The 26,845-nt window shown below is 44.2% G+C and overlaps 4 protein-coding genes across 6 annotated transcripts; 1 reads left to right on the top strand and 3 right to left on the bottom strand.

The window, feature by feature from the left end:
• Positions 1-8,660: 8,660 nt before the first annotated feature.
• Positions 8,661-12,446, bottom strand: LOC9269053 (protein S-acyltransferase 11). Its single transcript, XM_066309586.1, is given in 5 exon segments — positions 8,661-9,342; positions 9,893-10,386; positions 10,486-10,784; positions 10,909-11,143; positions 12,249-12,446. Coding segments are annotated over 4 exon segments (1,062 nt in total). The 5' UTR covers positions 12,285-12,446; the 3' UTR covers positions 8,661-9,342; positions 9,893-9,894.
• Positions 12,447-13,886: 1,440 nt separating this feature from the next.
• On the bottom strand, positions 13,887-16,681 carry LOC4337380 (anamorsin homolog 1-like). Of its 2 annotated transcripts, NM_001419947.1 has the most exon segments (8): positions 13,887-14,579; positions 14,681-14,755; positions 14,854-14,990; positions 15,076-15,235; positions 15,314-15,409; positions 15,490-15,644; positions 16,294-16,451; positions 16,568-16,681. In NM_001419947.1, coding segments are annotated over 7 exon segments (798 nt in total). In that variant the 5' UTR covers positions 16,430-16,451; positions 16,568-16,681; the 3' UTR covers positions 13,887-14,540.
• Positions 16,682-16,968: 287 nt separating this feature from the next.
• LOC9271000 (BTB/POZ domain-containing protein At3g19850) lies at positions 16,969-24,345 on the top strand. Of its 2 annotated transcripts, XM_015780342.3 has the most exons (6): positions 16,969-17,216; positions 17,351-17,458; positions 18,202-18,410; positions 19,744-20,067; positions 20,158-21,330; positions 23,529-24,345. In XM_015780342.3, the coding sequence occupies exons 4-6, from the start codon at positions 20,005-20,007 to the stop codon at positions 23,991-23,993; spliced, it is 1,701 nt and encodes a 566-aa protein (XP_015635828.1). In that variant the 5' UTR covers positions 16,969-17,216; positions 17,351-17,458; positions 18,202-18,410; positions 19,744-20,004; the 3' UTR covers positions 23,994-24,345. The 2 variants fall into 2 exon arrangements, with proteins under 2 accessions (XP_015635828.1, XP_015635826.1); XM_015780340.3 differs by having other exon boundaries at positions 18,202-20,067.
• Positions 24,346-24,624: 279 nt separating this feature from the next.
• Positions 24,625-26,840, bottom strand: LOC4337378 (ubiquinone biosynthesis protein COQ4 homolog, mitochondrial). Its single transcript, XM_015780897.2, has 3 exons — positions 26,640-26,840; positions 25,992-26,175; positions 24,625-25,437 (listed from the first exon to the last, which is right to left on the bottom strand). Exons 2-3 carry the CDS (start codon positions 26,169-26,171, stop codon positions 24,934-24,936), a joined length of 684 nt encoding a protein of 227 aa, XP_015636383.1. The 5' UTR covers positions 26,172-26,175; positions 26,640-26,840; the 3' UTR covers positions 24,625-24,933.
• Positions 26,841-26,845: the final 5 nt, after the last annotated feature.

The following is a 26,845-nucleotide window of genomic DNA, read 5'->3' as shown; positions in this document are numbered from 1 at the left end:
AAGTGCGTACCTTTCTAGCACTACGACTTATAGTAGGATAACATGATCATTTTACCTTTTGGGTTGCACGCATGAACCAGTACGTAGTTTCTCCCTCTCCTCGCCTTTACTTTTTGCTAGGTGAGGGCGAGAATGATGAAGTACTCCCACTGTTTCATATTATGAGTCTTTTGACTTTTTTCGGTCGAAAATTTTTAGGTTGACCAAGTTTATAAAAAAATTATTTACGACACAAAATTAGTTCCATTAAACTTAATGTTGAATATATTTTAATACAATGTTTGTTTTGTATTGAAAATGTTACTTTATTTTGCTACAAACTTAGTCAAACTTTTTAAAAAATAACTAAGAAAAAAAATCAAACGACTTATGATATGAAACTGAAAAAATAATTGATTTTATCTAAATATAACTGTGTCGTATTTTGGGACGGAGGTAGCAGTAGCGAGCTAGCTAGGTCAGGTTGATGTGTGTAGGTAGGAGAATACAGCGAGGCGAATATCTGTGGGAGATCTGGTTGGTCCCCTCGGAGGGCAGGAAGGGTCTGGATCTGCACAGCCCAGCGTGGGTCAGGCAGGGCCAGCCAGCCAGCCCAGGCCGGCCTCTCCATCATTGAGAGTCATGTGATCCATATAACTGGGAATGGATTCTAATCCCTCGAGGGGATTCGAGGGGGATAATATCCCCTCATATATCTTTTTTTTTCAAATTCGATACAAATAGTTATAAAAAAATCTGAAAAAAAATTGACAATGTAGAGTATAATGATACCTACTAATCCACCAAAATTCAAGTTCAAATTCGATCTACACATCGAGAAACAAAAAAGACAAATTTAGATATAAACAGTACGCTACTATTCATATGTTGAATTTGTCTTTTTTATATCTCGACGTGTGAGTTGAGTTTGGAATTAAGATTTTGTGGAGTTGTATATATGTGTTGTATGAATGTTGTTAAATTTTTCCAGAATTTTTCATAACCGTTTAGATGGTTTTTAGGTAAACGAGGGAACATCCCTTCGAGGGATTAGAATAGTTTCCCATATAACTCTACTATCCACCATGCTACTACCTCCTAGCTAGCTAATCACTCCGACATAACATTGCATGAATTCACTTGAAAATATACTGCAGTAATCTGCATTCAGAGATCAGGTAGTAGGAGAAGGGTTACAAGTGGAGATCAGCCTGTAGTAACAGCTGCAGAATTGCATAGATTAACATGTAATTCTGATGGACACACTGCATGCAATTCCGTGTACTAATTAAGAAATTAGAGGGGATACAGTAACAGTAACATCGCGTGGATCAGGGGGAATTTGGATGGAATGGGCATCACAGGCAGCTGCAAAATTCAGTTCGCTTTGCCCCTCGAGAAGCGCGAAAAATTCCATCCTCCCCCTGATTGCTGCCAGTGCAGGCCCGGATTGGGTTGTTGCACTGCAGGTGAGGTGAGGCAGGCACAGGCACACCAGCAGCAGCAGGAGGATGCAGTAATTAATCGCGAGACGGATCATGGATCCATCGAGTGAGATTTTATGGTTTTTTTTTCTTTTTTGCTGGGAGAATCACATGACTTTTATGTGGGGGTTATGTTAGCTTTTGGATGGTAGCATTTGGTACCATGAGATACCATTTTTTCTATTATAAATTTGATACCTCTTGGTATCTAAATACTATAAGGTACCATGAGATACTAATTTTTACACTAAATTTTTAGTACCTCATAGTATCTACTCAAGGACCGTAGAGACGGTGTTTTGCTTTTGCTCTCTCTCTCTCTCTTTTCTTTTCGCCTCCTTCAGATCTCTTTCTGCACAAGCGTGATTTCCACCTGCTCAGGACAGAACCCCCACCACCGCCCTGGCGGCTCTGCCTCTGCCTCCTTCACTTCACTTCATTTCTCTCTCTCTTAATTTTTTTTACTCAGAAATGGCAGTTTGGAATACGATAAGTTTAAAATTTTACATGAATTTTGTAGTGTTCTAATTAACTTTTTTTTTTGCCAAAGTAGGGGGAAAGATAAATGTTGTGCAGTGAACTGACCTAGCTCTAATTACAGTGGTGAAGTACTAATGAGGACAAGCAGCAAAGGCTAAGGTAGCTCGCCTTTCTGTTTGTTTCTTTGTCAGGGATGTGAGGCTGGGTTGGGGGCTACTTTGGAAAAGGGCTTTTGTCGTAAATGCTGCAGTAATTAGGAGAGAGCTTGCATGGTATGCTAATTTCGTGCCGGTTTTAGAATTGGAAACCCAAGTGTCAGTAGCTTCCGGTCGTGTGGCCAAGTACGAGCTGTCGGGGCTCGGATTCTGGCAAATAACAGAGAGATCCAATGAGAATTGTGAGTGGTGAATTTTGAAATTTAAACGCGTTGGTTGTAGTGGTTTCATTTTGAAATTAGGGATACGGATGCAAAAGTAGTTTTTGGGATACATGATGAATTCTAGATGGACTCTGAAAACGCCAGTACGTTTTTCGTTCTGAATTATCAAATTCTGAAGATTGCTTCAGTGAAATAAAATCTGGAATTTGCTTCAGCCAAACCTTCTGAGCGTACTTCTGATCTGAATTCTCTCCACCGGCTGTCGCACCGTTCAGCAATTCCCCGCAGCATTTGCTTCATCAAACTTCCATGGGCGTGTATGATCTGAAGATCTTTTTCGCTGAATCCAGATGCTAGCTCTCTAGTGTTTCGTCAGGCAATTGTTTCATAAGAACCTGTGCTGAATTGAATTTTCATAAACAGTGTGTTAAAGAACAAGTCAATGTTAGACAAACTGTTGAACCCAAATTCTCCTAGAGTAGGGAATTCAGTACATCAGCAGCAAGAGTAATTGTAGGATCGAGCAGAAGAAACAAAACGAGGAAAACCAAGATCCAGAGAAGGCAGACTTCCAAGCAAGGAAACCTTTGCCGAATTGCGCCTGACCACACACATTTAAGAAGGGCGAAATTCAGAAGAGAAGAACCATCCTGTTGCTGAATTTAACCAAAGTAAATATGCAGCATAATGCCATGGGCTTTCTCAAGCCACAGAAGTCAACAAACACCAAGAATTCAACAAAATTCTCCGCCGCAACGGCGGAATTCAAGTGAGCAACAAGTACTGGATGGTCCAAGAACACCCACACAGAGAATTCTCAGAGAATTACGCCCCAGAGAGCCAAAAACCATCCAAATTCAGAACCAAAACCACAGAATTCAACCCCCCCAGGGATCTGTGTGGCCGGAATTCTCCGGATGGCGGAACGGGAAGCACACAAAGACGCGGCATGGTTTCCATGGGCTTTCTTGAACCATCAACAGGTAGAGACGACCAAAGACAGAACGGGGAGCTCGACAATTCAGCTTTCTTTTCAGAGAATTGGAGGCCACCGACCACAATCCCAACATGAGCACATACACCCCCACGAGTTCACAGTTCAAGAAAGCCTGTGGAAAGCATGCCCGCACATCTTTCCCCCCACATCACAATTCTCACCTCATCACATCATCACCACCACCACCACCACCCAAGAACAGCAAGAAAACTATCTAGAAAGAGAGAGAGGAAGTAGAAGATGCAGAGGTGGTTGCAAGGAGGAAGAGATAGAGAGAGAGAGAGATGGATGGAGTGAGAGGGGCAACGGCCCACTGAGGCGGGGGGATATAAATAGCGGGAGGAGATAACCAACCGGGAGGATGGTGTGGCACGGGCCGGTATATAGTACGGTGTCCTGCTCTGCTCTGCACGCAGCAGCAGCAGCCAGCCAGCCAGCCAGGCTGCTCGGCTCGGCTCGGCCTCATGGCGACGCTGCCCCACGCAAACGCATCCCCTCCTTTTCCGTGCACCTGCCGGCATCGCACCGGGACTCCCGGAATTCCATGCTCTGCCACCACCACCCAATCTCAGCTCTCACCACACCTACTAGTTAAAAAAAAAAACAACACACACGCCGGCTTTGGTTGTTAGCTCCTGCTTTTCCGGTGAGAATTGCACGATCCCGGCGAACACACAAAAAGATTGCAGGTCAGTATATTAAGAAGGTAAATTACGGTGGACAAAAGCTACTCCAAACCGCGAGAGGGGTCAGAGGACGGAGGAGTGAAGCATAGGTGATGACGCAGTATGCAGAGACGCACGAACTCTCACCTCACTCACCGGCCAAGGTTATTATGACGTTGGCCATCGATCGATCGATCGACAAGGCAGGGCTAAGCTAGGAGGCCTAGTTGCCGGCCACCGATGCATGCACGCTTGGATGGTTGGTCTCACTCGATTCGATCGGACAGAGACAGCCCCTGCATCTGCATCTGCGTGCACGGGCTAGCTAGCTAGAGCTCGATCTCAGCTATGGATCCGATAGATCAATCGATCAATCGCCATGAATTTTTTTTCCGGTGACAGGTGGTTCGATCGATGGATGAATGAGATCACGGATATACGTTGCATTTTGCTTGCTTGCTGCTGCTGCTGCTGTCGCTGCTGCTAGCTGCAGCCGGAGTCGTCCAGGACACTTCACACATGCTACTTATCTTCCACACGACGCAAAGATTGATATTGTGGCCTTCGTGAATGAAATCGGCCAAATCTTGTTATCTGCAACTGCGAGGCATCCCATGCCTGACGCACATTTCCCCCCTCATCTCCGTGATCGATCGATCGATGAATTCTTTTATTTCTTCCCTCACTTTCTTCCTTCCTTTCCATGCTCGATCAATCGATCAGTCAGAAGATGTCTCCGGCCGGGACAAGCAGATGCATCGATCTCATCAGATCATCGATCAGTCTGTGGATGCAGTACCAACTGGCCGTCGCAAGAGCTCAATGATCAGCTACAGTTTACCAATCGGTGAGTAGCAGCTAGTTTGGGACTGAAACAAATCAGCTACTCCTATCTAGCTATAATACAGTATATTCACCAGCTACCAACCACGAGCTAGCGATCGATCGAACGAACGAGCAGATAGCCAGAGAGACGCAGCAACCGAATATCATACACACATTCTTCCAAAACAGAAGTCGAGAAAACTTTCGCCTCCAGTTGTGCAAGGAATTTCTTTAACCATGGCTTGTCGTGCAGATTAGTGTAGCGATATGATTCATTGTCCCTTCCATGTGCTAGCAGCAGCTGCAGCTAGTGATGAGGCGTTTTTTTTGTTTTTTTTTTTCTAATCCATCTTCCATTGCTTATGCTATCGCCATCACGTCATGGCCATGTGTTCTTCTGCATATATAATCCACTGTACATCCGGCTGCATGCATATGCCCCTGATAAATAAACTAATTGGGCCAATTAGAGGCAATTGCCAGGCTAATCCTGTCCCTGATCGAGTTGATGCAAGGGCTTTTGTACGCACTAACACATTAAGGAGGATCTGGACCACATGTACTGTCAGAGAAATGGACAAGCCCTGTTTGTGAGGGCCCCAAAAAAAAAATGAAAATTCACTTGGTCAGGTCACTGTTTAAACCTGATCTTTCTCTCATCTCAGTATGAGGTTAATCTGATGGACACTGCAGCTCACGAATTCTTGCAGTGACATGGCAAGTACTACTCTGCGTCCTATGATTTATGAACTTTTTTTTTCTTTCACGGCTAATTTGGCTTAGCTTAATTAGCTACTCAGATTGTTGTCGGATGCAGTCGCTATCATGAGCGTATGAAAACTTGCAGTGTACAGTGTACACAGCTTTTGGCATATGATTAACCAAGCATGTAGGGGGATATCATTGGGGTTGCAGAAAGATGTGGATGATGCATGGCCACCACTGTTGCAACAAAAGGAGAAAAGAATGTGCAGCCACACGAGTAAAAGCTACTACAAGTCTACAACATCAATCAGCACGTACTGAATGAATTAATCCCTGATCTCTGATGAATCTTTCTGAATGCCAGGCCATGTGGTAGATGATTATGCAGAGCAGATTAAAAGACAATCCAATTCAGATACCAGTTAATTACCTTCTTGATGACGGATTAGCTGCAGGTTAATTGAGCACGGCAAGAGCACGGCGGCAACAGCTTGGGCAGTAGCAAAAAAGACCGATCAATAAAAGCAGCGGCGAACGGCAGCAGCAGAGAGGCAAACAAGACTCAGAAAAGGACGCGGGAAACAGGAAGGAAAAGGCGGGGAGGATGAACGGACGGATCGGGGCCCCAGCCCGGTTCGTACTCCCGATAGGAGGAAGAAAGAGCGGCGAATTCACGGTACAAAAGCGGATTTCTGTTGGATCTGAGGCCTGAATCGGCAGCTGTGAGATCGATCCATGGAGAATTATTGTTTATTCCTTTCTTCCGATTGAGATTAATTTCTTATTCTTGCCCTTTTCTCTCCTGTGGATGGATGCAGTGACGGAGCTAGAAAGATTTTTTTTAGTCCAGACAAACTTCAATATCATTAGTACTCATTTCGTTCTATAATATAAGGGATTTTATGTGGATGCGACGCATCCTAATACCATGAATCTGTACAGACGAGTACATTCATTACAGTAGGATGTGTCGCATCCACTCAAAATCCTTTATATTATATGACGGAAGAAGTATTTGTTATAAAATTTTATCATCAATTTACTTATCAATACTAAAATTTAATGGAATTCTCGCCAGCGAACCGGATAGATGGATGGATCATGGAGGAAGATGGGATGAGCATGAGGCGAGGCAGACAGGCAGGAGGAGCATGTGGCAATTGGTGAGTGAATCTTTGCGCTGTAAAGACAAGCGGGCCTCCTCCTCTGCAATTCCCCTGTGCAGCAACACGCACGTCAGGTTGATATGAAATGAAACGAAACGAAACGAGAGATTGCTTTCCCTCCATTTCCGCTCGCTGCTCCCCCCTCTTTAGCTGGGCCCTGATTGTTGGAACTCCGAAGGATAAAAAAACAAACATCCTTTTCCCCTTCATAAGTTGAGAATTGTTACTACTGGTTGACAATTCAATTCAGTGATAGCTTCCTCATACTTGCCAATGATGTAAAACAAAAGACAAAATACTCCCTATGTTTTTAAATGACTGATAGTGGACACTATTCCCTTTTGAATTTAGCCACTCGTCGTTTTACTAAATATTTACAAGGACTAAAAGGAATAATATGTTATTGAATTGTATTATATTCTAAACATAAAACATGAAACTTTTATTCAATTACTCTAACCATTTCAGAGTAATTACTAGTCAATATTCAAATAGTAAAGCTAAAGTTATCAGTTATTTAAAGATGGAGGAAGGCACCGAAACCCGTCATGCTGTAAGCGGGATGGAGTAATCTATGTGCGAGCAAAGCTCGTAATAAGCTTGTCGTTTGCTTGCACCCACTCCAATTAAGCAAGCAGAGTCTCTGTAGTATATTTGCGGCTGCCGGTGAGTGCCGCGGCACAGCAACGGTGGAAAAGCACATGGCAACATGGCGATCGATCGATTGATTCGACGACCGGCCAGCCAGCCTTGCCTTGGCTTTGGCCTTAGCCTTGCACTGCACTGTCTCTCCTCCCACCGGCCGGACATAGCAATGGCCGGCTTTTTCTTTTGCCATTTTACATGTTGACTTTGCAGCTGCTGATTGGTCTGTGTACTCTTCGGTGATGAATATACAATGCATCGTATGCACAAATCATGCTAGCTTGCCCCTGCATGTGCAGCTCAGAGCACAAAATTCCATCAGAAGTAATCAAATAATGCGCCATTGTTTAACCTCGTAAGTGTGTACGGAATCGTAGTGCCACGTAGCAATGGGCAGCTTGCGTATTGTGCTGTTGCAGAAGAGAGCATATGTATATGGCATAGCAGTACATCTGTACATGACATGTGGCTGCAGAGAAAGAAAAAAAAAGAAAGGAAGGAAGAAAGAGAGATGGATGATTAATTCATGGGAAAGATGAGATGAGAGAGGTAGCCTGCTTGCTGCTGGGACAACGGGGCATGCAAATGCAATGCAAGGACAGGCAATTAATTGATAAAATTGCTTGCGATCGAAGGAAAGCATGTGAAGGAATTAAGATCTGAGAGACATACATACCTGCAGTTAACTTAGCCGCATTCTCTCTCTCTCTCTCTGAATTTAGAGTGATTTTGTAGTTAACAATATGATCAATATCTCTCCCCGATCCAACGTGAAATTGCACGGTAGATCCTTGTCAAGTGGCATCCGTACATGCAGTGGAAGCTGAAGCAATTTCTTCAGATCTGCAGTTCAGGAAAGCCCATGATCAGACCATTACAACAACATCAAATCATACGAGCTTGAAGGTTAGAAAAAATGCAACAAGCCAACAAGTAATACTGAAGCTTATCCTTCTAATCACAAAAAAGGAAAAGAAAAAGGTTCTTACTCCAAGGCAATCTTGCATACTCCAAATTCCTTCCCTCACAAAAGAAAAGGAGAAGAAAGAAACTGTTGAAGCTGAAACTGAAGACAAGTCTGCCTAGCCAGCCTCCATTCAAAGGCGGACAACGCAATCATCAGTATATAATAATATTAATATAATGTACTGTTGCTATGAAATGATGAAATCAATGCAGCTTGGTTAGTTGCATGTATGGCCAGAGTAACCATGTCCATTTGCATATATGTTCAGACGAACCATTCAACAAACTGACGCAGGCAGCTCCCATAATTCCAAACTTTGATGATTTCATGAAAGGCCATACTCCGTAAGGAACAAAAATGAGGTCAAATGGTTACAAGGGCAGCAGCAATATTAATTACGTGAGCTGTGTCCCGTTACAATTGTCAGGCCAAAAAGCTCAGTTGAATGAATTACATAAAATCTGGACAAAAATGGCAAGAACACATGGAACAGTATATGACACGTTTATAAGATTACCGACCAATTTAAGGCTAGTTTAGTGTGTAAATAGTACAAAAGCAGCCGTGGGGTTCCTTTTCCTATATACCGTGTTAATGTATCGACAACAAACAGGTGTGGTCCAAGCATTTTACAACACCGAAATCACTGCCAGATTTAATCTTCACGTTGATTTCTCCTGCAACACCGAAGCATTAGACTGGGATCTTTCACACAGAACAAGTACTGATGATGCTCACAATTACGGATAGAGCAATTTATGGCCTCAACCATCAGCACCTCAAGATCATCCGTACTCTGTAGGCAATGAATATATTGGACCACATTGTATTTCAGCATCTGCTGAAATTGCATCCAGTAAATCAATGTGAGAACAGTTCCAGCTCAAGACTAATGCCGACAGTATAACTTCCCTTCAAAATGAAGTCCTCTACCAGATTGCGTGGACTATTTTGTGTAATGTTATGTTCACAACTAGCTTCAGTTATGCAAACTAACTGGCTATTGACTGTCAATCCACTGTTTTAGTGTCAGCAGCAGAACCATTATGTCTGCAAGAAGGTCCATAAATGTTTCTTCAAATGATAATATACACATTCTACCACTGAAAACATGTAAATGAAACCTCTGCTTTAGTCCATGATTACAATGATTACAAAACATCATGAATGAATTGCGTGCAGTAACCAAGCAGGTGGAATAACTAATAACATCATCTACAACCATCTTACAATCTGTTAGTTGGCTCCAGTCCTTTTTCATTCAAGTGAGTAGGCTAAAATTATTTTAAAGAAAATCACGACGAGAAATTAGTAATACCTAGATACTAACATTATGCATGATTGCATGCTTATTCATTTCCTTAAGTTGAAAAAGTAAAAATAAAACTTTGCAGAAATATAAGTAGTTGAAACCAGCAAGATGAATCATTATGACCAAGCCAAAGGATTTAAGAGGCAAGGAAGGTTTAGTTAAGGACCACATTTTTTTTACTCCAACAATACATAATCTATCGGGAAGGAGTTCATAAAAAATGGCTTATGAAATGCATGAACCAACATATGAAATGAAAGCAGTGCTTGAAGACTTGTGATTATGTACCTCTAAAGAAGTTTTGAACTCGAATTGTCCTGTAACTTGCCAGTGTTTGAGTAGCCCGATAATACTCTAGAAACTGAGTAGGGGCACCCAAAAAATCGAATAAGGTTTTGCAGGCCTCTCTCGCCGTGCATGACATTCAGCGAACTTAAACGGTTAAGGTATGTATTTCCTTCATATATATAACTAAGTTGCTGGAACAACAGCACACCTATACCGGCGTTAACTGATAGACTAGCAAATGCAATATATACTGTAACAAGACCCCTTGCTGACAAGAAGAATGCAGAGCTTGCCAAGGTACCAATAATCTCAATTAGCATCTTTATATAACCCATTGAACGGTGAGTTGATGCTAGATTTTCAAAATCTAGTGGGGGCCATATATGATAACTTGAATAAATGGTCATACCAGCAGCATAACTACAACTGATGACCACAGAAATAAGAAAAAATACAAAAGCACGGTGATTTGAAGCTCCCACACAGTTCCCAATCTGCAGTTGGACACAGAAAAAGGAAACAAACCAAGTCAAGTCAAATAAGTAGAGAGGAATAACGGTATTGGAAGTTAGTTTTAGAGTTGTCTGACTTACAAATGGGCAATGATGATCCATGTCTAACACACACATTTTGCAAGATCGGCAGTGATGTGCCCTTGGGGGCTTTGGTTTACTACAGTATGTACAGAAGGTATAGTTTTCCAGGTCATTTTTCCCAACCATGGGATAGCTGCCCCACCGCATGTCTGCCGGTGCACCAGCAGATTTAAAAGAGGCCAAGCAATAACTTGTGATGGTAAATACAGCTAGTACACCTGTTAATATGCAGTGAAAGATGCCACAAAATGTGCTGATCGAGAAAACAACTGGATATACCGCCCAGACCCCACCACCTGTGAGACAACAAGTTTAGTCATGTGGAACAGCAGCACAAATTGCATGAATAAACAAATAAACATGGAGAGATCAAGATGGAAAGTTTTATCTAAAGCAGATGACAATAGACTCGGAACCTACATATGACGAAGAGCATGAAGAGGATGAGCACAGTCACAAAGAACCTGTCCCGGAAATTCCTCCAATGAGAAAAGCATACACTGTCAGGTTTTCGTGAAGTTTGGTTACTTTATGTGATTGCTCCACACCAGCCACACTTAAAAACAGGAGCATAACTTGCAAAAATGAGACGGAGTCCACATCCCCAACAAGTGGCCTCATGATCTTCTGGTATAGATGTTACACATTGCTCTACCTAAATGGAAGGACAATTGCAATTAGCGCATTACTGTAGAGAATATTAGTCCAACTTAAAACAACTCATCATATCATTTTCCAATCAGCAAACTGTAACTCACAACCTTGACTTGTTTATCATTTCAGTCAAGAAACTTAGGGAATATCATTCTTGCTACTGAGCCAAGAGCACATAATTTTATTCAAGAGCAATTCTTTATAACAGATTTTCTCCCGTGAGATTGTAGCACAGTAAGCACAGCTTTTAGCAGTCATATCTAAATCAACAAAACTGCAATCATGTATTATAAATGATGTTCAATGTCAACACAATTTACTGATTATGCTGTGCTAACTGCCTATCTCTGGGTTCTTTCTGAACACAAATTAAATTTATTTTAAGTTGCTAGTACCTGTTTCAGAAGTTTTACCAACAAAAAAGGGTACATTAGTGATTCTCGGAGCACATAGTTGTAAAATATCATGTCAGTTACCACAGATAATATCCGTGTTTCTGAATTGCATTACAACTTAAGATCATGGTCATAGACTCGTTGTCTGGGCCGACCAACAAAATTATAAGGCTAAAGCCAAATCACCATCCAGACCAAAGCGTATCAATTATAAGGCTACAGCAGGGTTACTCGTCGGATATCAGTTACTTCCCAGAGCATTTGGCACTCCAAATAATCCAGATATCAAGCATCAGACGTCTCCTTTAACAAAATAACCCAATAATTGAATGAGTGATAATAGACAACCCAAGCTCACAAAAGGATAAACCCCAAGCTCATGATCCAACTGGATGCGCAGATTACCCAAGAAACAAAACAAAACAAAACAAAAAAAACACCTCTACAATCTACATAACAAGTAGAGGGCGATGCCCCGACCCATTATTAATTATCCTATAGGCTAGAAATTCCCTCGCGTGTTGGCAACGGAGACCAAAAAGATGGGTGCGAAACTTAGGCAAGACCGAGAGCCGACGGTTGCAAATCAGGCGCAATGATGCTCCCAATCATGGACCCAATTCGACGCAAGAGCACTAGAACAGCACGGAACCCCTACAAGGCGATGCCGCCAAAGCACGCGGCAAAAGAAAAAGGGGGAGACGGGCAAACCTCGAGCAGCGGCTGCTGCTGCTGCTGCTCCTCCATCGCGGATCCACCAGAGGAGACCGGGAGCCCGCGGATCGGAGGAGCGGAGGCCGGCTTGAGAGAGCGGAGGCGGTGGTTGGGAAATTCGCAGGGTTCTCTACACTTCGGAATAGAGGCGGAGACGGAGAAGAGGAGAGAATATGTTTCGATAAGAACAGGTTTAAGGGAAGATGACTTGAGGTTAGTTAGTTTTAAACGGTACAAAAGACCAAACAAAAAGAATTGCTTCATGGTGGAGGCTCTTAATCCCTTTTCTCTTTTATAAAAGAGTACTTCATGTAGTGCTTACCATGTCATATCATGTAGGATTATTCATTGTAGGTGCTTAACTTCAAAAAAAAAAAGTTGTAGGTAAACAGAGAGGTTCATGAAGCTCAAAAATTGCTATTTAATCAAGCATTAGTGTCATTCTTATTCCTATATAATAATAAGCAGCTTGACTATTCTAGTTGAAAAAAAATATATGGTACTGTTTCCTTGAGCACATGTATGATGTATATACAAAAATACGCATGATCTAACCCCCCGTTAAGTTCTAGACCGGGTCAAGTGCGACACTGGTACAAGGAAAACACTTAAGGTTATGTTTAGTGCACCTCCACGTTTAAAGTTTCAAGTTAAATTATAGTAATTTAGATTTTATATTTGTAGAAACAAAATGACTCATTAAAATATTATCAATTTTGTCACAACTTCAGGTCCAAATAATTTGTAAAAAAAACTTAGGGTGTATTTGGTAGTGCTACTAGTTGACGGCCTTGCAGCAGCAGGTATAGTCCCACCACAAGAAAGATGCTAGGGAAGCGTCAGCGCTGCGGTTGTACAACCGCAGTTCAGCACTACCGAACAACCCTTAGTTACAGAGTAATGTCAAACATGACGTGCTAGGGGACGCACTCGTGACGTTAGTGTAGCGTTGCATTGGTAATAGTGTGTGTACATCTCTACCATGTAATCGCAAAATACAACTCTGGTTTTTTTAGAACAAAGGTATTTTACATGATTTTTTTCATATAAATTAGTTCAATTTCAAAGAAGGCCTACTTTGGTGATATCCTGTATCTCGGACAAGGGACCTGTTCACTTTGATGCTAAAAAAAACCTTACCAAATTTTGGTAATGACAAAATTTTGGCAACTATACCGGTAGGATTTCTTATATAGTTACAAAATTTGGTAGCAAACTAAATGTAGCCATTTTTTTGTCAACTTTACTAAAATTTGGTAAGGTTAAAAATGACATCAAAATGAACCGGCCCAAAACGTCGCGAATGATAAATTATCTCCTTTTTGTCGCTAGTCTGTGTGCACTTCTAAAGTACAGAGAACTGTTCCTGTTTTGGACCCTATGCTCCTGCTAACAAGTCGTATTCAGGTTTCAAGCATAGGATGCTTAGTACTGTGTTATTACTACTACGTTGTTATTGTGTACATACAGTTGATACAAGTGGGTTACATGCCGCAGAGATAAGTTTATATTTGCAGTTTGCACTTTCAGGGATCACGAACATGCCATTTGTTTGTCTTTTTTTAAAAAACAAACCACACAAAATACTGCGAACATACGTTTTTTTTTATTAACGAACTGCACAAGATAGTACTAGGTCTTATATTATTTATATATAACAGAAAAACAAACAAAACAACAGCAATAAAAGGCTATAATCAGGAAAAAGTAACACCACCACCACCACGCCGCACGCAGCAGATAAGAACACAACATCCCACTGCATTGAAACTAACATGCCATTTGTTAAGGGGTCACTGTCTTGCAAGATCAGCAGAGAGCAGCGACGTGCGATTTGAGATTTGACAGTTTCACAATGAAACAACAGTGCAGTATTTTCTCAGTTACATATATCATCAAAACAGAACGCATAGGCGAGTCACACTCACACCTGAAACCTGGGAACCAGAAAGTGGTGATAACTAGCAGGGGGATTGAGATCCATTTGTATTTTCATCCAATGGTCCAGATTTGTTGCTACAAAACACGTGAAACAGTAATTTCTGCTACAGTATACAGGTGCTAGAACCATTAATTTGTTATCATGTGGTGCTAGTGCAACTGCTTAAGTTGCAGTTACCCTAGCAACTGCACTGGATCCCAATCCCTAGCAGGGACTACAGCAATGGTCCTCTTCTTTCCATCTACTATCACACCCATACTTGGTCAGCAACTTCAACATTCTAACGAACGAACAAATTAAAGAAGCCAATTCCTATCTGCTGCTGTTGCCGATGTTCCCTTCTATCATCACATGTCAGCCGCAAGGAAGTTGCCAGGTAGGGCAATCTGCCAATCAGAGAACAGTGAGTTGTTTCTTAAAAACAAGTTCAACTGGCATCTTGGGTGTTCTCATGAATCAAGAATTTAGGGTCAGGAGAGATAATTACCTTCTCGCCTGGCTTGAATGCTGGTAGACCTCTGTATGGGCAAGTACCACATCGAAATGCATCGCCCAACCCACACTGCAATTATCATTTCACAGGATGAAACTATGGATTTTCACAGGGAGAGGACCAAAGGCAAAAAATAAAACACTTAATTAAAAAGCAGTCATGCTCACATTGCCACAAGCGGACTGAGGGTTATTGATCTGTTCTGATGTGAGATTTAGCTTCTCCACCTTCTCCTCAGCCTCAGCCCGGCCACAAGTACAGTTCTTGCATGCCTTCCTTGTGGCTCCCACCTCACAATCCCCAACTGGTAAAACATAAGCAAACCTTCAGGATCTACATATTAAATTTATAGACGTTGAACAAAGCTGAAGGGTTCTATAAAACAGTACCAACTGGAAGTTCTGGTTTCTTCAAGTCGTCTTCAGTCAAGAGGCTGTCTTCATCAATCAGTTCAGAATCATCATCAATCTGAATCTTTGGAAGACCCTTTGTGGCTTTCTTGAGGGGGAAGGAAGAGCCCAAGCTCCAAGAGACCTTCTTTGCCTTAATCTGCATGTGATTCAGTTAGCACTAGAAAGTATGACGGCACAGAAGCATTAACACATATTGTGGCACTAGATCACTCACAGTAACAGAATGCTCGCTATCCTGGGAACTTGCAGCAGAAGCTTGCACGTCAACAAATCCTCCTAACAGTAGCTTGCGCTGAATAGAGTTATTGGGCTGATGAAGAGAAGATCAGAAGATCAGGGAGTGCAAATTAAGCATTACAAAATAAAGTATATTGGCAAAACAGTACATACATCCTGATCAGAGGGGGAACTCTGTATAAGCACCATGCCTCCAGCTTTAAGAACCCTGCTTATTTCAGTTATGAACAGATCGCCCAAGTTTTCCACTTTCTTAATGACAGCAAGAACAGAACCAACTGATGCATCATCAAAAGGTAACTTCCCACCTGAACCATGCCAACATGGAATGTTCAAAACGAGCTTATGACAAACCAAAATGTATACTACAAGGATAAGGTATACTAAAGCATAACAGAAATCGAAACTGAACATATAGCAGAGCAAAACAGTGTGTCGGTTGTAGGGTCCAAATTTTGGAACATACTCCAATTTTGGAGTAGTAGTCATGGGTGAGAATTGAATATTGCCACTAATGAATCTAGATAATCAATACAAAACATATAGGGAGATGATCTCCAAAATTTTCTCCTCATGATTGATGTGAGAATATGAAACTCTTTTCTTTCCTTCGTCAACCAATAGCACTGTCTCATAACCTATTTGGTCCCATATATGGTGAAATGAATCTATATAGGAATTAGCATATGAAGCATCATAAGGGGAGTCGTCGGAAACTAAAGGAATGGTGAGCTCCAAACTGTTTTTCGAAGAACTCTACCATGAATCGATTGAAATCGATTGAACTGTTGCGATTTGTTGAGTTGGAACTGATCCTAACCAGCAAAGAACAAACGCTCGTAACAGGGTTAGGCACAGTTCCATATTATTGAATCTAAACACGAAAAATCCTAATCGATATCGGAGTCTCATATGATAGCAGGAAAAAGGGAAGCAAGGAGACGAGGAGAAGCTCACCAAGCGAGGCGCACTGCGTGATGACCACCACCTCCTCCCGCGAGACCCCCGCGGCGGCCGCCAGATCCCCCACCGCGCGAAGCGGCAAGGCCAGTTCGTCCGTCACCGCGAGCGCCTCCGCCACCGTCGCCGCCATGGATTCAAATCGACCGCACCACCTGCAACCGCGCAAGCGAAAACCAAAACAAACCCTCACCCTCAAAACTCGATCAAAGGCAGGAACCAGATCGAAACAACCAGCCAGAAGATTGAACCCCGCGTACGGATTTTATACCTGATCTGACGTCGAGGGCGGTGGTGGAGACGAAGAATCCGCGGCGCCGCAAGAGCAATTTTTTTTTGGGGGGGGGGGGGGGGGGAAGCGAATTTGGGTTTTGGCTTTTCGTACGTAGAGGAAGGAGGAGGAGGCGGTAATTAGAGGAGGAGAAATCAGAAATGCTCGCGGTTTCGTGCGTCTCCCGAAGCTTCCTGATTAAACTAATCACGTGTCGCCTTTCCAATTCTCGCCGGCGGCGGCGACGCGGAGGCGAGACGAGACGATGCCGCCGCGAGGGGACTCGAGATGGGCCGCGCGTCCTCCGCTTCGCTGGCCCAATACAGAAAGAGACGCGGGCTTCGATGTTGTCTCGGCCCATGGACAGGCCTGACGACGGGATGGGCTTCGCTGCCGCGTGTGAGTTGCAGCTGCAGAGCATGTGAGAGGCCGTCGCCGGCGGCGGCGGCGAGAGGATGGCGACGCGAGGGCGTGCGTGCGTGCGTGCCGCCCACATCACGCCGGCGGCGTGGCGTTGGACTGATCGGCTGGGGTGGGGTGGGGGGCGGCGGATCCGTGACTTGGTTTACGCGGGCACGCGCGGCGACCTGCAGACCCCAGTAGTGCCCATCGCCATTCCTCTGCAGGCGGATCTCGTTTACCTCGTGAGGTGAACTCCTTTGCTCGTTTCACCTTCCCATTCATGGCGGCTTTTGGCTTTCTCCCGTACATTTACTTGATCATTCATCTTTTTCAAATGCTCACGCCATTGGATTTTTGGACTGAACATTCTTCAACATGCAGGGAGAGAAAAGCTGATAAAAATGTGGCGCTCCGCGCTTCGGTTCAGAAACAACCACAGATTGTGTACAAAGTTCAGATACTTCTACTAGATCGTCAACTCTGAACAACGTAAGTCTTTCTCCCTCTAGTCAAGCATCCAAAAAAATTAGAAGTAGGTAGTAGCAATTAACCTCTGCAATTAGGTTCTCTTCACTAACTGAATTGATGGCGATGAGAGGAAGAACGGTGGCCGTTAAGTGAGTACGGCATTTCTTTATCATCTTTGGTCTCTCTTGCACTCGTGAGCAACACCGGCAGGTGATGCCGTGGCGTCCAGGGAGAGGAGAATCAATCGCTTATCCGTTTTCAGTTGGTGAGTGGGCGCCAAGAGAACATTCATCTCCACTTCCCAACACCCGTATTTTAGCCATCGCCAACCTATGGTTGTCTCCCGAAACCCTCTCCCGTGATCCATCCGCGGGAATAATTGCCGCGATATGTGGATATCTGTTAGACATATGTTTCTTGACACAGGTTGCTGGCTGCTACTGTTCTTGATTTTGATTGCTATTGGTTGTAGATTAACCTGTCAAGATACCGAAAAAACAGGTGCCGCAGTAGCATATGTTTTTTTAATCAGTTCAGCTGAAAGATAGGCCAACCGAAATTTTGAGAGTAGCATACATTGTAGTAGCATTTCTTTGACGTGTTAATCCTGTGGTTTAAAGTTTTGTAAGTACAATGTGTCGAATTCGCATTCCTCGAATGCGATGTTCAAATATGTAGTTTTTTTGGTCCGAAACAGTCAAAACCAATTCAGAGCCAGGTTTGTCTGATCAAACACGAACTGACCATACTCTTCTACTCCCTAGGTGGTTAATTTCTACAGTACCACATTGGATGTACTTGATGGTGGTATTAACACTGCACATGTTGGAGTTGCTGCGAGCCTGATGATAAACTAACACGAGTGGCATTTCTTCTGGCACTTGTGAGCGGGATTCCTTAGCTAGTCGTACTGCTGCTCCCTGCTGTTCTCGCCGTGCTAGATTGGATGCATATGCAGCAATATCTTATCACGGTATTCGTCTTGACCCTCTGAATTTCTGTCCATAAGATTATAATAGTGGACTATGCTGTACCTACCTTTCAATTGATTTGTCCCTTAGTTAACTCATGTGTTTATATCAGTATATCAGCTAACCTGATATTAGACATCCTAAACATCTGAACATGAAAAACTAAACGCTTGGCAAATCTTCCCACGCTTACCTCTATTAGTATGGCCGGCGGACAGCTCAGCCTGAACTAGAAGAAGTTGTTGTTTTGCGTGTTTGTTCTTCTTCTTGTTTGAAGGTTCTTGAGCTACATCCATTAATATGTCACCAAAAAGGTAGTAGCAATGGTCCATACTCCATCCTCCTCATCTTTTCATATGAACACTTTATGTTACAGATAATTTAAGCATGAAAGAGGGCTCCTCTCCAACTCCCACATGGAATATGATAAGCCTGTGACTGTGAGCACCAGTAAAACTCCAAAGCCCATTTCTTAGGGAGAAGACAATACCAAAGCCTTGAGTGGCCTAAGCCATATCAAATTGCCAATATGACAGCCCTGGCATAATAGGTTTTTGGAGCGATGGAGCCACTGCAATTGCACCAGCTCCTGACAGAGCACACATGCCTGAACAAATGTCACGACCTCTCTCTCTCTCTCTCTCTCTCTGATTAGTTAATTGAATACATTGTAAGGGCCATGTGTCCTGATGTCCTCTCAACTCTCTAAGCTTGTTTTTCAGCACAGGATTTTCAACAGTACTATAGCCATAGAATGTCTGGATAGTATAGGGACTAGGGAGCAAAAAGAAGGGGAAAACTTTTAACAGTGCTTGTAACAGCTACAAGTTCATCTTTCATCCTGCAAAAGTTGGTCGTTGCCTAGCCACAGAATTTTTACTGCACTTTGACAAATATGCACAGCATGAACTGGAGTAATACTACAGGATAAGGGTGCATAGCTACAGTTTGTTGCGTGCTCTGATGTCAAGTTGGTGACATGTTGCCAATCAATTCCAGCCAGGCGCACTAGCAATCTTAGCATCCAGATGCTGAATCATCTCCTTGAGCAGTGCAAACACTCAATCCATAGTGGCCATGAACAAGATCTCTCTGTTCCTCTGTTTTTTTCCTCTCTTTTTTTCTTTATTTTCATATGAGATCTCTCTGTTTTAGAATAGAACAAGGGGACGTTTTTGTTTGTTTGCTCTCGTGCCTTTGGAAGGCAGGGGTGCTTTTTTTTCCCTTTCATTCTTTGAACTGCATGCAGAGCCCATCAGCCCAGCATTGAAGAGTGAAGAGTTCAGAGAACCTGTTGCCTACCCAGACCAAAACTTGCTTTTGTTTTCTTCTCAGGGATCATGAGGTGTTCCTCCATATCTCTCCACAGGACACATGCACTCAAGCAATGTGGTACTACTAGTCTACTACACTGTGAGCTTGTGAGCTGTGACTGTATCTGCCTTGAGGTCCCAAGTAACTGAACTGAGGCAGCAACCAAGCAACCAAATCTTCCCAATTCTCACTTGCTCCTAGATACTATTAAACTCCATTCTCTGCAGTGCCATTGCCTCCATTTCTCTCTCTCTCCCTCCCTTTCTCTTTCTCTCTCGAGCCATGAATGAGCTCTGCGACCTCAAGGTGCACATCAATGGCCATCACACGCTTCTTCTTCATCAGGTACGTGCGACCTGCGTAAATCTTTGAAATCGGTTCACGTAATCAAGAATCATCTATTCTTACAAGTGATTGGTGTTGTTTCATGTGCAGAGCGTCATGTGTGCGTTCTCGGGGAGGTTGAGGACAATGGTGACGCAGGAGAAGAAGAAGAGGAAGACGAGCCGGGCGGAGAGCCTGTCCGTCAAGCTCGCCGACTTCCCCGGCGGCGGCGAGGGGTTCGAGCTCGTGGCCAGGTTCTGCTACAACAATGGCCGCGTCCCGCTCTGCCCGTCCAACCTCCCGCTCCTGCACTGCGCCGCCGTGTTCTTGGAGATGACCGAGGAGGTGTGCACCTGCAACCTCCTGACCCAAGCAGAGGCATTCGTGGACGGCCTCTACTACTGGACATGGGCCGACGTCCTCGCCGCCGTCAAGAGCTGCGAGCCATTCGCCGCGGCGGCCGACGCCTCCGGCCTCCTCGAGAGGCTCATCTCCGCGCTGTTCTCCAAGATCACCGCCAATCCGGAGACGCCCGTCGCCGCGGGGGCAGTCGGGACGCCGAACCGCTCGTCGTCGTCGTGCTCGTCGTCGCCGGACACGCTCGGGTTCGGCCGGTCGTCGTCCACCAAGACGCCCGAGTCGATGAAGCCGTGCTTCGCCAGGGAGTGGTGGTTCGACGACATGACGTCGCTGTGCCCGCAGACCATCGAGAAGGCGATGAGGGTGCTCGGCTGCTACGGCATCGAGAACAAGAACCTGATCCTGACGCGGTTCCTGCTGCACTACCTCCGCGCCGCCACGCGCAGGCCGGCGCTGTGCAGGGAGGGCGGCGGCGGACTCGCCGGACTCGCCGACACGGCCGTGCACGGCGTGGCGCTCGTCGGCGGCACCGCGTTCTCGTGCCGGGGCCTCTTCTGGGTGCTCCGGATCGTGTCGGCCGTGGGGCTGAGCAAGGAGTGCAGGCACAAACTGGAGAGGCTCATGGGGCTGATGCTGGACCAGGCCACGCTCGACGACCTCCTCGTCTCCGGCGACGACGGTGGCGTGTACGACGTGAACCTGGTCATGCGGCTGGTCAGGGTGTTCGTCGGCTCCGAGGAGGAGGCCGACTTGCCGTCGCAGAGGATGAGGAAGGTTGGAAGGCTGGTCGACAAGTACCTCGGTGAGATCTCGCCGGACCATGGCCTGAGGGTGTCCAAGTTCCTCGCCGTCGCCGAGAGCCTGCCGGACTCGGCTCGGGAATGCTACGACGGCGTGTACAGGGCATTGGATATCTACCTTGAGGTAATTAAAGAGATCACCTTCTATGAAATCTATATTTCATATTTTTCAGCAAAAAAAAATGTTATTTTCGGTGGTAGTGTTTGGCTCAGTGAACAAAATATATGTTAATTTCGTCCTAATAGTAATACCTGTTTATGAATAATAGGATAGTACTACCTCTGTTTCAATTCATGATTGGGAACATGATTGATAGGCTGTTCAAAAAGCTTGATGCTATTGAGTGGCTAATTATAGGGGCAGTACCAGTCTAGTCTTTTCTCCTATCTTAATGAAATTGGCCGGCCATCCTTTGGCCGTCCCGGCAAAAAAAAAAGTACCAGTCTAGTCTTGGATTAGTAGGAGCAGTGGTAAAATTCTTTGCCTGCCAAGGTAAAGTTTACCGTTGTGCATGGGACAAGACGGCATTTTGGTCGTCTAGTAAGCATCCAGATTTTACATTTTGGAAAATTCGACGTGAATCCTGTATTTCTCTGTACCCCCTTAGCTGGATTTTGAGGTTTACTTGTTCTGCTCTGAGCTTCTGACTTCGTGAATGATTGATCATGACTGGGTAGAAACAGACTTGTAGGTAGTTTAGGGCACCGGGAATTTCACCTGACACTGACAGTGAATAGGAGCATTCTCTCACGCTATGATTGGAGCCATGATGAGTTCCTGGAGGTGGCAATAGGCAGTTAGAATGTTGATAAACACTGGCAAGAACTGTGATAGGAAGGTTAATAGTTGGAGAGATATTAGGTAGTAGTCTGGTAGTACGCTTTTGCTGTACCTGAAGGTCACCTTCGTAATGGCTATGATTTCAACATTTACATTTTTGTCAGTTCTGTCTTCAATACAGCTTCTTTGATTGGAACTTCTGTCATGGATATACCATTCCTCCAGGACTCTGCATATCTTTCCAATCTTTCTTTGCAACAACTTTGTTTCGAACTGTTTTTTTCTTAGCCACTGCATAATTCCTGTGTGTTGGCCTGTTCTTGCCTGGTCTTTTACAAAGGACTGAATAAAGTTTGATAGTACTATCATGGGACGCTAATGATGGACAGAGAGATCGCCTAGTACTTTGTGTTATGGGTAGAACAATTCATTTGTCCAATTTCCATAATTCCATTGCCTTTAACCCTTTTGCACTGTGCAGTGTGAGCTTTTCGTTCGTCAGATCTGAAACCTTGTCACTTGGCCACCATACATTCCTCTGTCCTACCAGTCCTATCCACTGAAGTCTGATCCCATTTCAACAAAAATGCTAACTTTAAGTTGTTTCAAAATCATAAGTTGATAATTTCAACTTACTGAAACTCGCTATGTCTTGATCACATACTTACCTCAGGAATCCATGCAGCATTTCTGCACTTCTGCATCACATTTTTTTTTCTGTGGACTGTGGTCCTTTGTTTCTTCACAGTTGCAGAGTTGGCAACCCTTGGATAGATACAACTGCTTTTTTCTGACATAGTCGTTCAAGCTTTATTTGCATGCATGCAGACGTAAACTTTAACCTTTTTCCCTGTCTGCGTTTCACTTTTGATCCATGACACTGTCGTTAGCCCATCACATTGGTGACCATTTCGTCTTGGCCAACCGATCATTTTTGCAACTGAGATCTCGCCAATTTGTTTATCAGCAATGAAACCTAGGGAGGCTTTAACAAGTGCCCGGTCTGCCCAGATTTTGCCTTTATCCTGGCTTCGGTGCTTTCTATGTGCAAATGGCCTTTCTTTAATCCTCTCCTACATGTTTGTGCTTCCTGTTTCCCATCGCATCCACTGCCTTTCTCTCAAGCGTGGTAAAGCGCGCGCAAAAAGGAACTAAACAATTCTTTAATTCTCTCTGCGATGTACTTACTTTGTTTCACAATGTAAGTCATTCTAGCATTTCCCACGTTCATATTGACATCATATGAACGTGGGAAATGCTAGAATGACTTACATTGTGAAACGGAGGGAGTAGTTCTCTTCTTTTCGTGCTGCTCCTTGACACTATCTAATGTGATTAGCTGCATGCATGATTGGGCCTAATTAATTGTGCTACAATTAACAGCGAGTACCATTGATCAAGGCATTAGTTTGCTGATGAAACTTTGCTGAATTTTCTGCAAATTAAATAACTAGGCTGCAAGAGAGTGTTGCTGAATGCTGATGAAACTTAGCTGAACTTTGTGCAAATTTGACTGAAGTTTATTCTATGTCTGCATGCAGTCTCACCCGACGCTGACCATCGAGGAGCGGACGACGCTATGCCGGTGCCTCAACTACGAGAAGCTGACGCTGGAGGCGTGCAAGGACCTGGCCAAGAACCGGAGGATCCCGCCGGGGATCGCCGTGCAGGCGCTAGCCTCGCAGCAGTCCAAGCTCCAGATCAGACCCGCCGCCGCCGCGGCGAAGGGCACCGGCGGCTGCAGGCCTGACCCGTCGCAGACGCCGAGGAAGATCATCGTCAGCGGCAGCCGCGCCCGGAGCGTGGACCTGGACGCCATGGACGAGAAGGAGCTGCTCAAGCTGAACCTGCAGAAGATGCAGAATCGGGTGGTGGAGCTGGAGAGAGCGTGCAAGGAGATGCGAGGGCAGATGTCCAAGATGGCCAAGGGCGGCAGGCCGTCGTCGTCGTTCGGCGCCGCCGCCTGCCATCAAACCGGCGGTAGAGGCTTGCCTAGGCTGTGCTAATGATGGATCAAGCAGTAATACGTCTTCTTCTTCTTTGAATTCTTCTTTTTGTTGGTCAAGATTTGCCACCACATCACATAGGGGCATTTAACTACATAGCTCGCCTTAATTTTTCACCTGTAAATTAAGTTGATGATCTACTGCATTGATTGGGCTCTCCCTTTTGTTTTTTCGTTTTGTGTCTTGCGTTGGCGGTGTGAGTAAGATAGATGAAGATGAGCAAGATTGACAGGGGATGTAAATTTCTTTTTTCACCATTGTCCCTTTGCTGCATGCTTTCTTTCTTCTGTTCTTTTGCTGTAACTTTAAGGTGATTTGGTCCATAATTACAGTGCAGCTTTTGGACGTACTACCTACTACTAGTACCATTTGGTCTCAGTTTTTTTTACTTCTGCCGTTCGTTTTGGGATACGCACCAATCTGCAGTTCTCTCTCTTCAGAGGTGGTGTAGCCGTGTACCAGCAACTCAGCAAGGAGGTTTCAGGTACCTTTGCCTCAGCCACTGGCAACAAGGGGCCTGCCAAATAATTTTGATTCTGATCCAGTATGAGGTTCTAATTTTGCTTTTGCACATGCAACTATGCAAGGATAGTTGTACCTTGTGCTGCAAAAAGAGGATGGGCAACACATCTCACGGAAAATATAATTTTATTTATTTCAGACAATATTATGATATGTTTTCTTCTGTCCATAGCGAAGTACCGGCATTCAGCTAGTATTACACATAAAAATGTAATTAACTCATCTACACTATTGTTAAAGGGAACATCAACATTGCAAGCTTAGTTGCTATGCTAAGTTAAAGAGAATTACTAGTTTTTTTAGGTATCAATAGCATAACTCTTGCTATTATTCTTGAAAGGGAAGAGCTAATACTAACGTAGACAAAGTGAAAACCAAGTTCAGACATCTTTCATGCAAAATGTACCGATCTAAAAGTCTAAACACTGCTCCTTTTGGGATCAGGGCATGGTATAATTCCCCAGTTCCTCCTCACTTCATCCAAATCTTCATGAAAATGCTTCTCATAGTACACAGACATAAGATCTGTGCACTTAAGACCTGCTTTTGAAGCCCATGGGAAATAATGCTGAAAAAACAGTGTCCTTTGTTTCTCATTGAACCTCGCAGAGCCCCCAACGACTGAAAGCATGCACATTGGAAGGAACATCTGTTCAAACTCAATGACCTTAAGGGCAGTCTCTCCAATCAGGTTCGTAGGAAGGCCGAACAGCACATGCCAAAAGTCATGGACTTCACGGGCGCGGGTCGCAACATACGCAAGCTCATCTGTATCCATGAAACGGACAGGTGGGCGGTCATCCGGTGAGAAGTTCCTTGATCCCATGAACTGAGCATATGCTGCACCAAATGTGTTCTGAGGCATGTCCCAGGCATGAGAAACTTGTGTGGATATAACTCGAGGACGCTCCAGGAGAACATCCTGTAGGAATAGTATCTTAGTTAAGTCAATTGGGAAAGAAGTCCACAGTGTTGAGTACACATTTTCAGCTGGCATGTGTTGCTATTGCATGGCAGTGATGTAACAAGAAGGAAAAAATCATCAAAGTATAGCAATTGCAGGTTTAAATTTATTGAATGGGTAAGTCTAGACTGCAGCCAAACAAGGAAGATATTTTGGAGAGTTAAATGCATAAATAACAAATGAACAACAAAAAAAATGGACAGCTTATGAAAAGACCTACACTATTCCATTTTTCAGTATAACATTGCTCCCTGAAACAACCAAGTAAAAAGGATAATGCTACTTCACACAAAAAAATCTACTTCGTAGTATTGGTGTATAATCATCATATGCTCCTTAGCATTTGTTGGCAGAGAAATTGTTACTGTTTCAGAAGCTGAGTATATATGTATACTATTTACAGAATATGCTAGTAATAAAGGCTATATATAAAGAGATGGTCAAGCACAACAAATGGATGCATCGACATAACGTCCTGCACTTTTAGGGGATATAGGGTAGCATGAGTTTACCCTGCCTTCAGCACTGTTCCTCATCCGCTGAAGCACACGCTGAAATGCTGGCTTCCCAGTAGTCTCCCCAAGAGCAGCTATCAGATCAGCTCTTCTAGGGTCAAGCAAGGCCCCAAATGCAGAACCGAATGCAACAGCAGCCTGTTGCCACCCCTTCAGATTAACACGCGCCCCCTGCATGACTCTACAAACCAAAAAGAAATCAGAAAGAACAATGAACCATTAAGCCACTTGCATTCTTGTTCAATACTTTGTATGGTAAAAATCATTATACGACATTCACCAGTAATCTAATGATCCAATGATCCTATCGCATGCAAATCGATGGTGATAGGTACATTAGCAAAGGGGAACAAATCGTGCGAATAAATGTATAGATATATTGGCGTGGAAAGATGCTTTTATCAGGCATTTCATCGAACAGCTAGAGAGCATCACTCCTAACAGGCTAACACCAGCGAGTCAACACAGAAAGATGTGCAAGAATCGCCTAAATCGATTAGCACCGATAGTTGCAACATACTAGCAGGCGACAAACAAATCAAGCAGATCAACAAACTAGCAGGTGACAGAAAAATCAAGAAAATTTGGGAACACTGTCGAGGCTTCGTTGCGACCTAGAGTTGAAGGGGATCTGCACACGCGTACCTCGCCGTCGAGCGCTCCCCCTCGACGCTTGGTCGCGCCTCTGAACGTGAGGGAGATCAGAGATGGGTCGTCGCTGCCTCCGAGCTGATCCGCGTCACGTGGTCCTAGCCGTCGCCGTCGCCGCCGCCGCCGACGACGACTCACCGAGCTGGGTTCGCCGCCGCTCCCTTCCGCGATAGCCACAGGTCCGAAACTCTGAATGGCTA

This window comes from Oryza sativa, chromosome 4 (assembly GCF_034140825.1).
Source record: "Oryza sativa Japonica Group chromosome 4, ASM3414082v1".
In the NCBI taxonomy this organism is placed as follows: Eukaryota; Viridiplantae; Streptophyta; class Magnoliopsida; order Poales; family Poaceae; genus Oryza; species Oryza sativa.
Note: the sequence above shows the minus strand (reverse complement) of the source record. Positions and strands in the feature narration are given on the sequence as shown.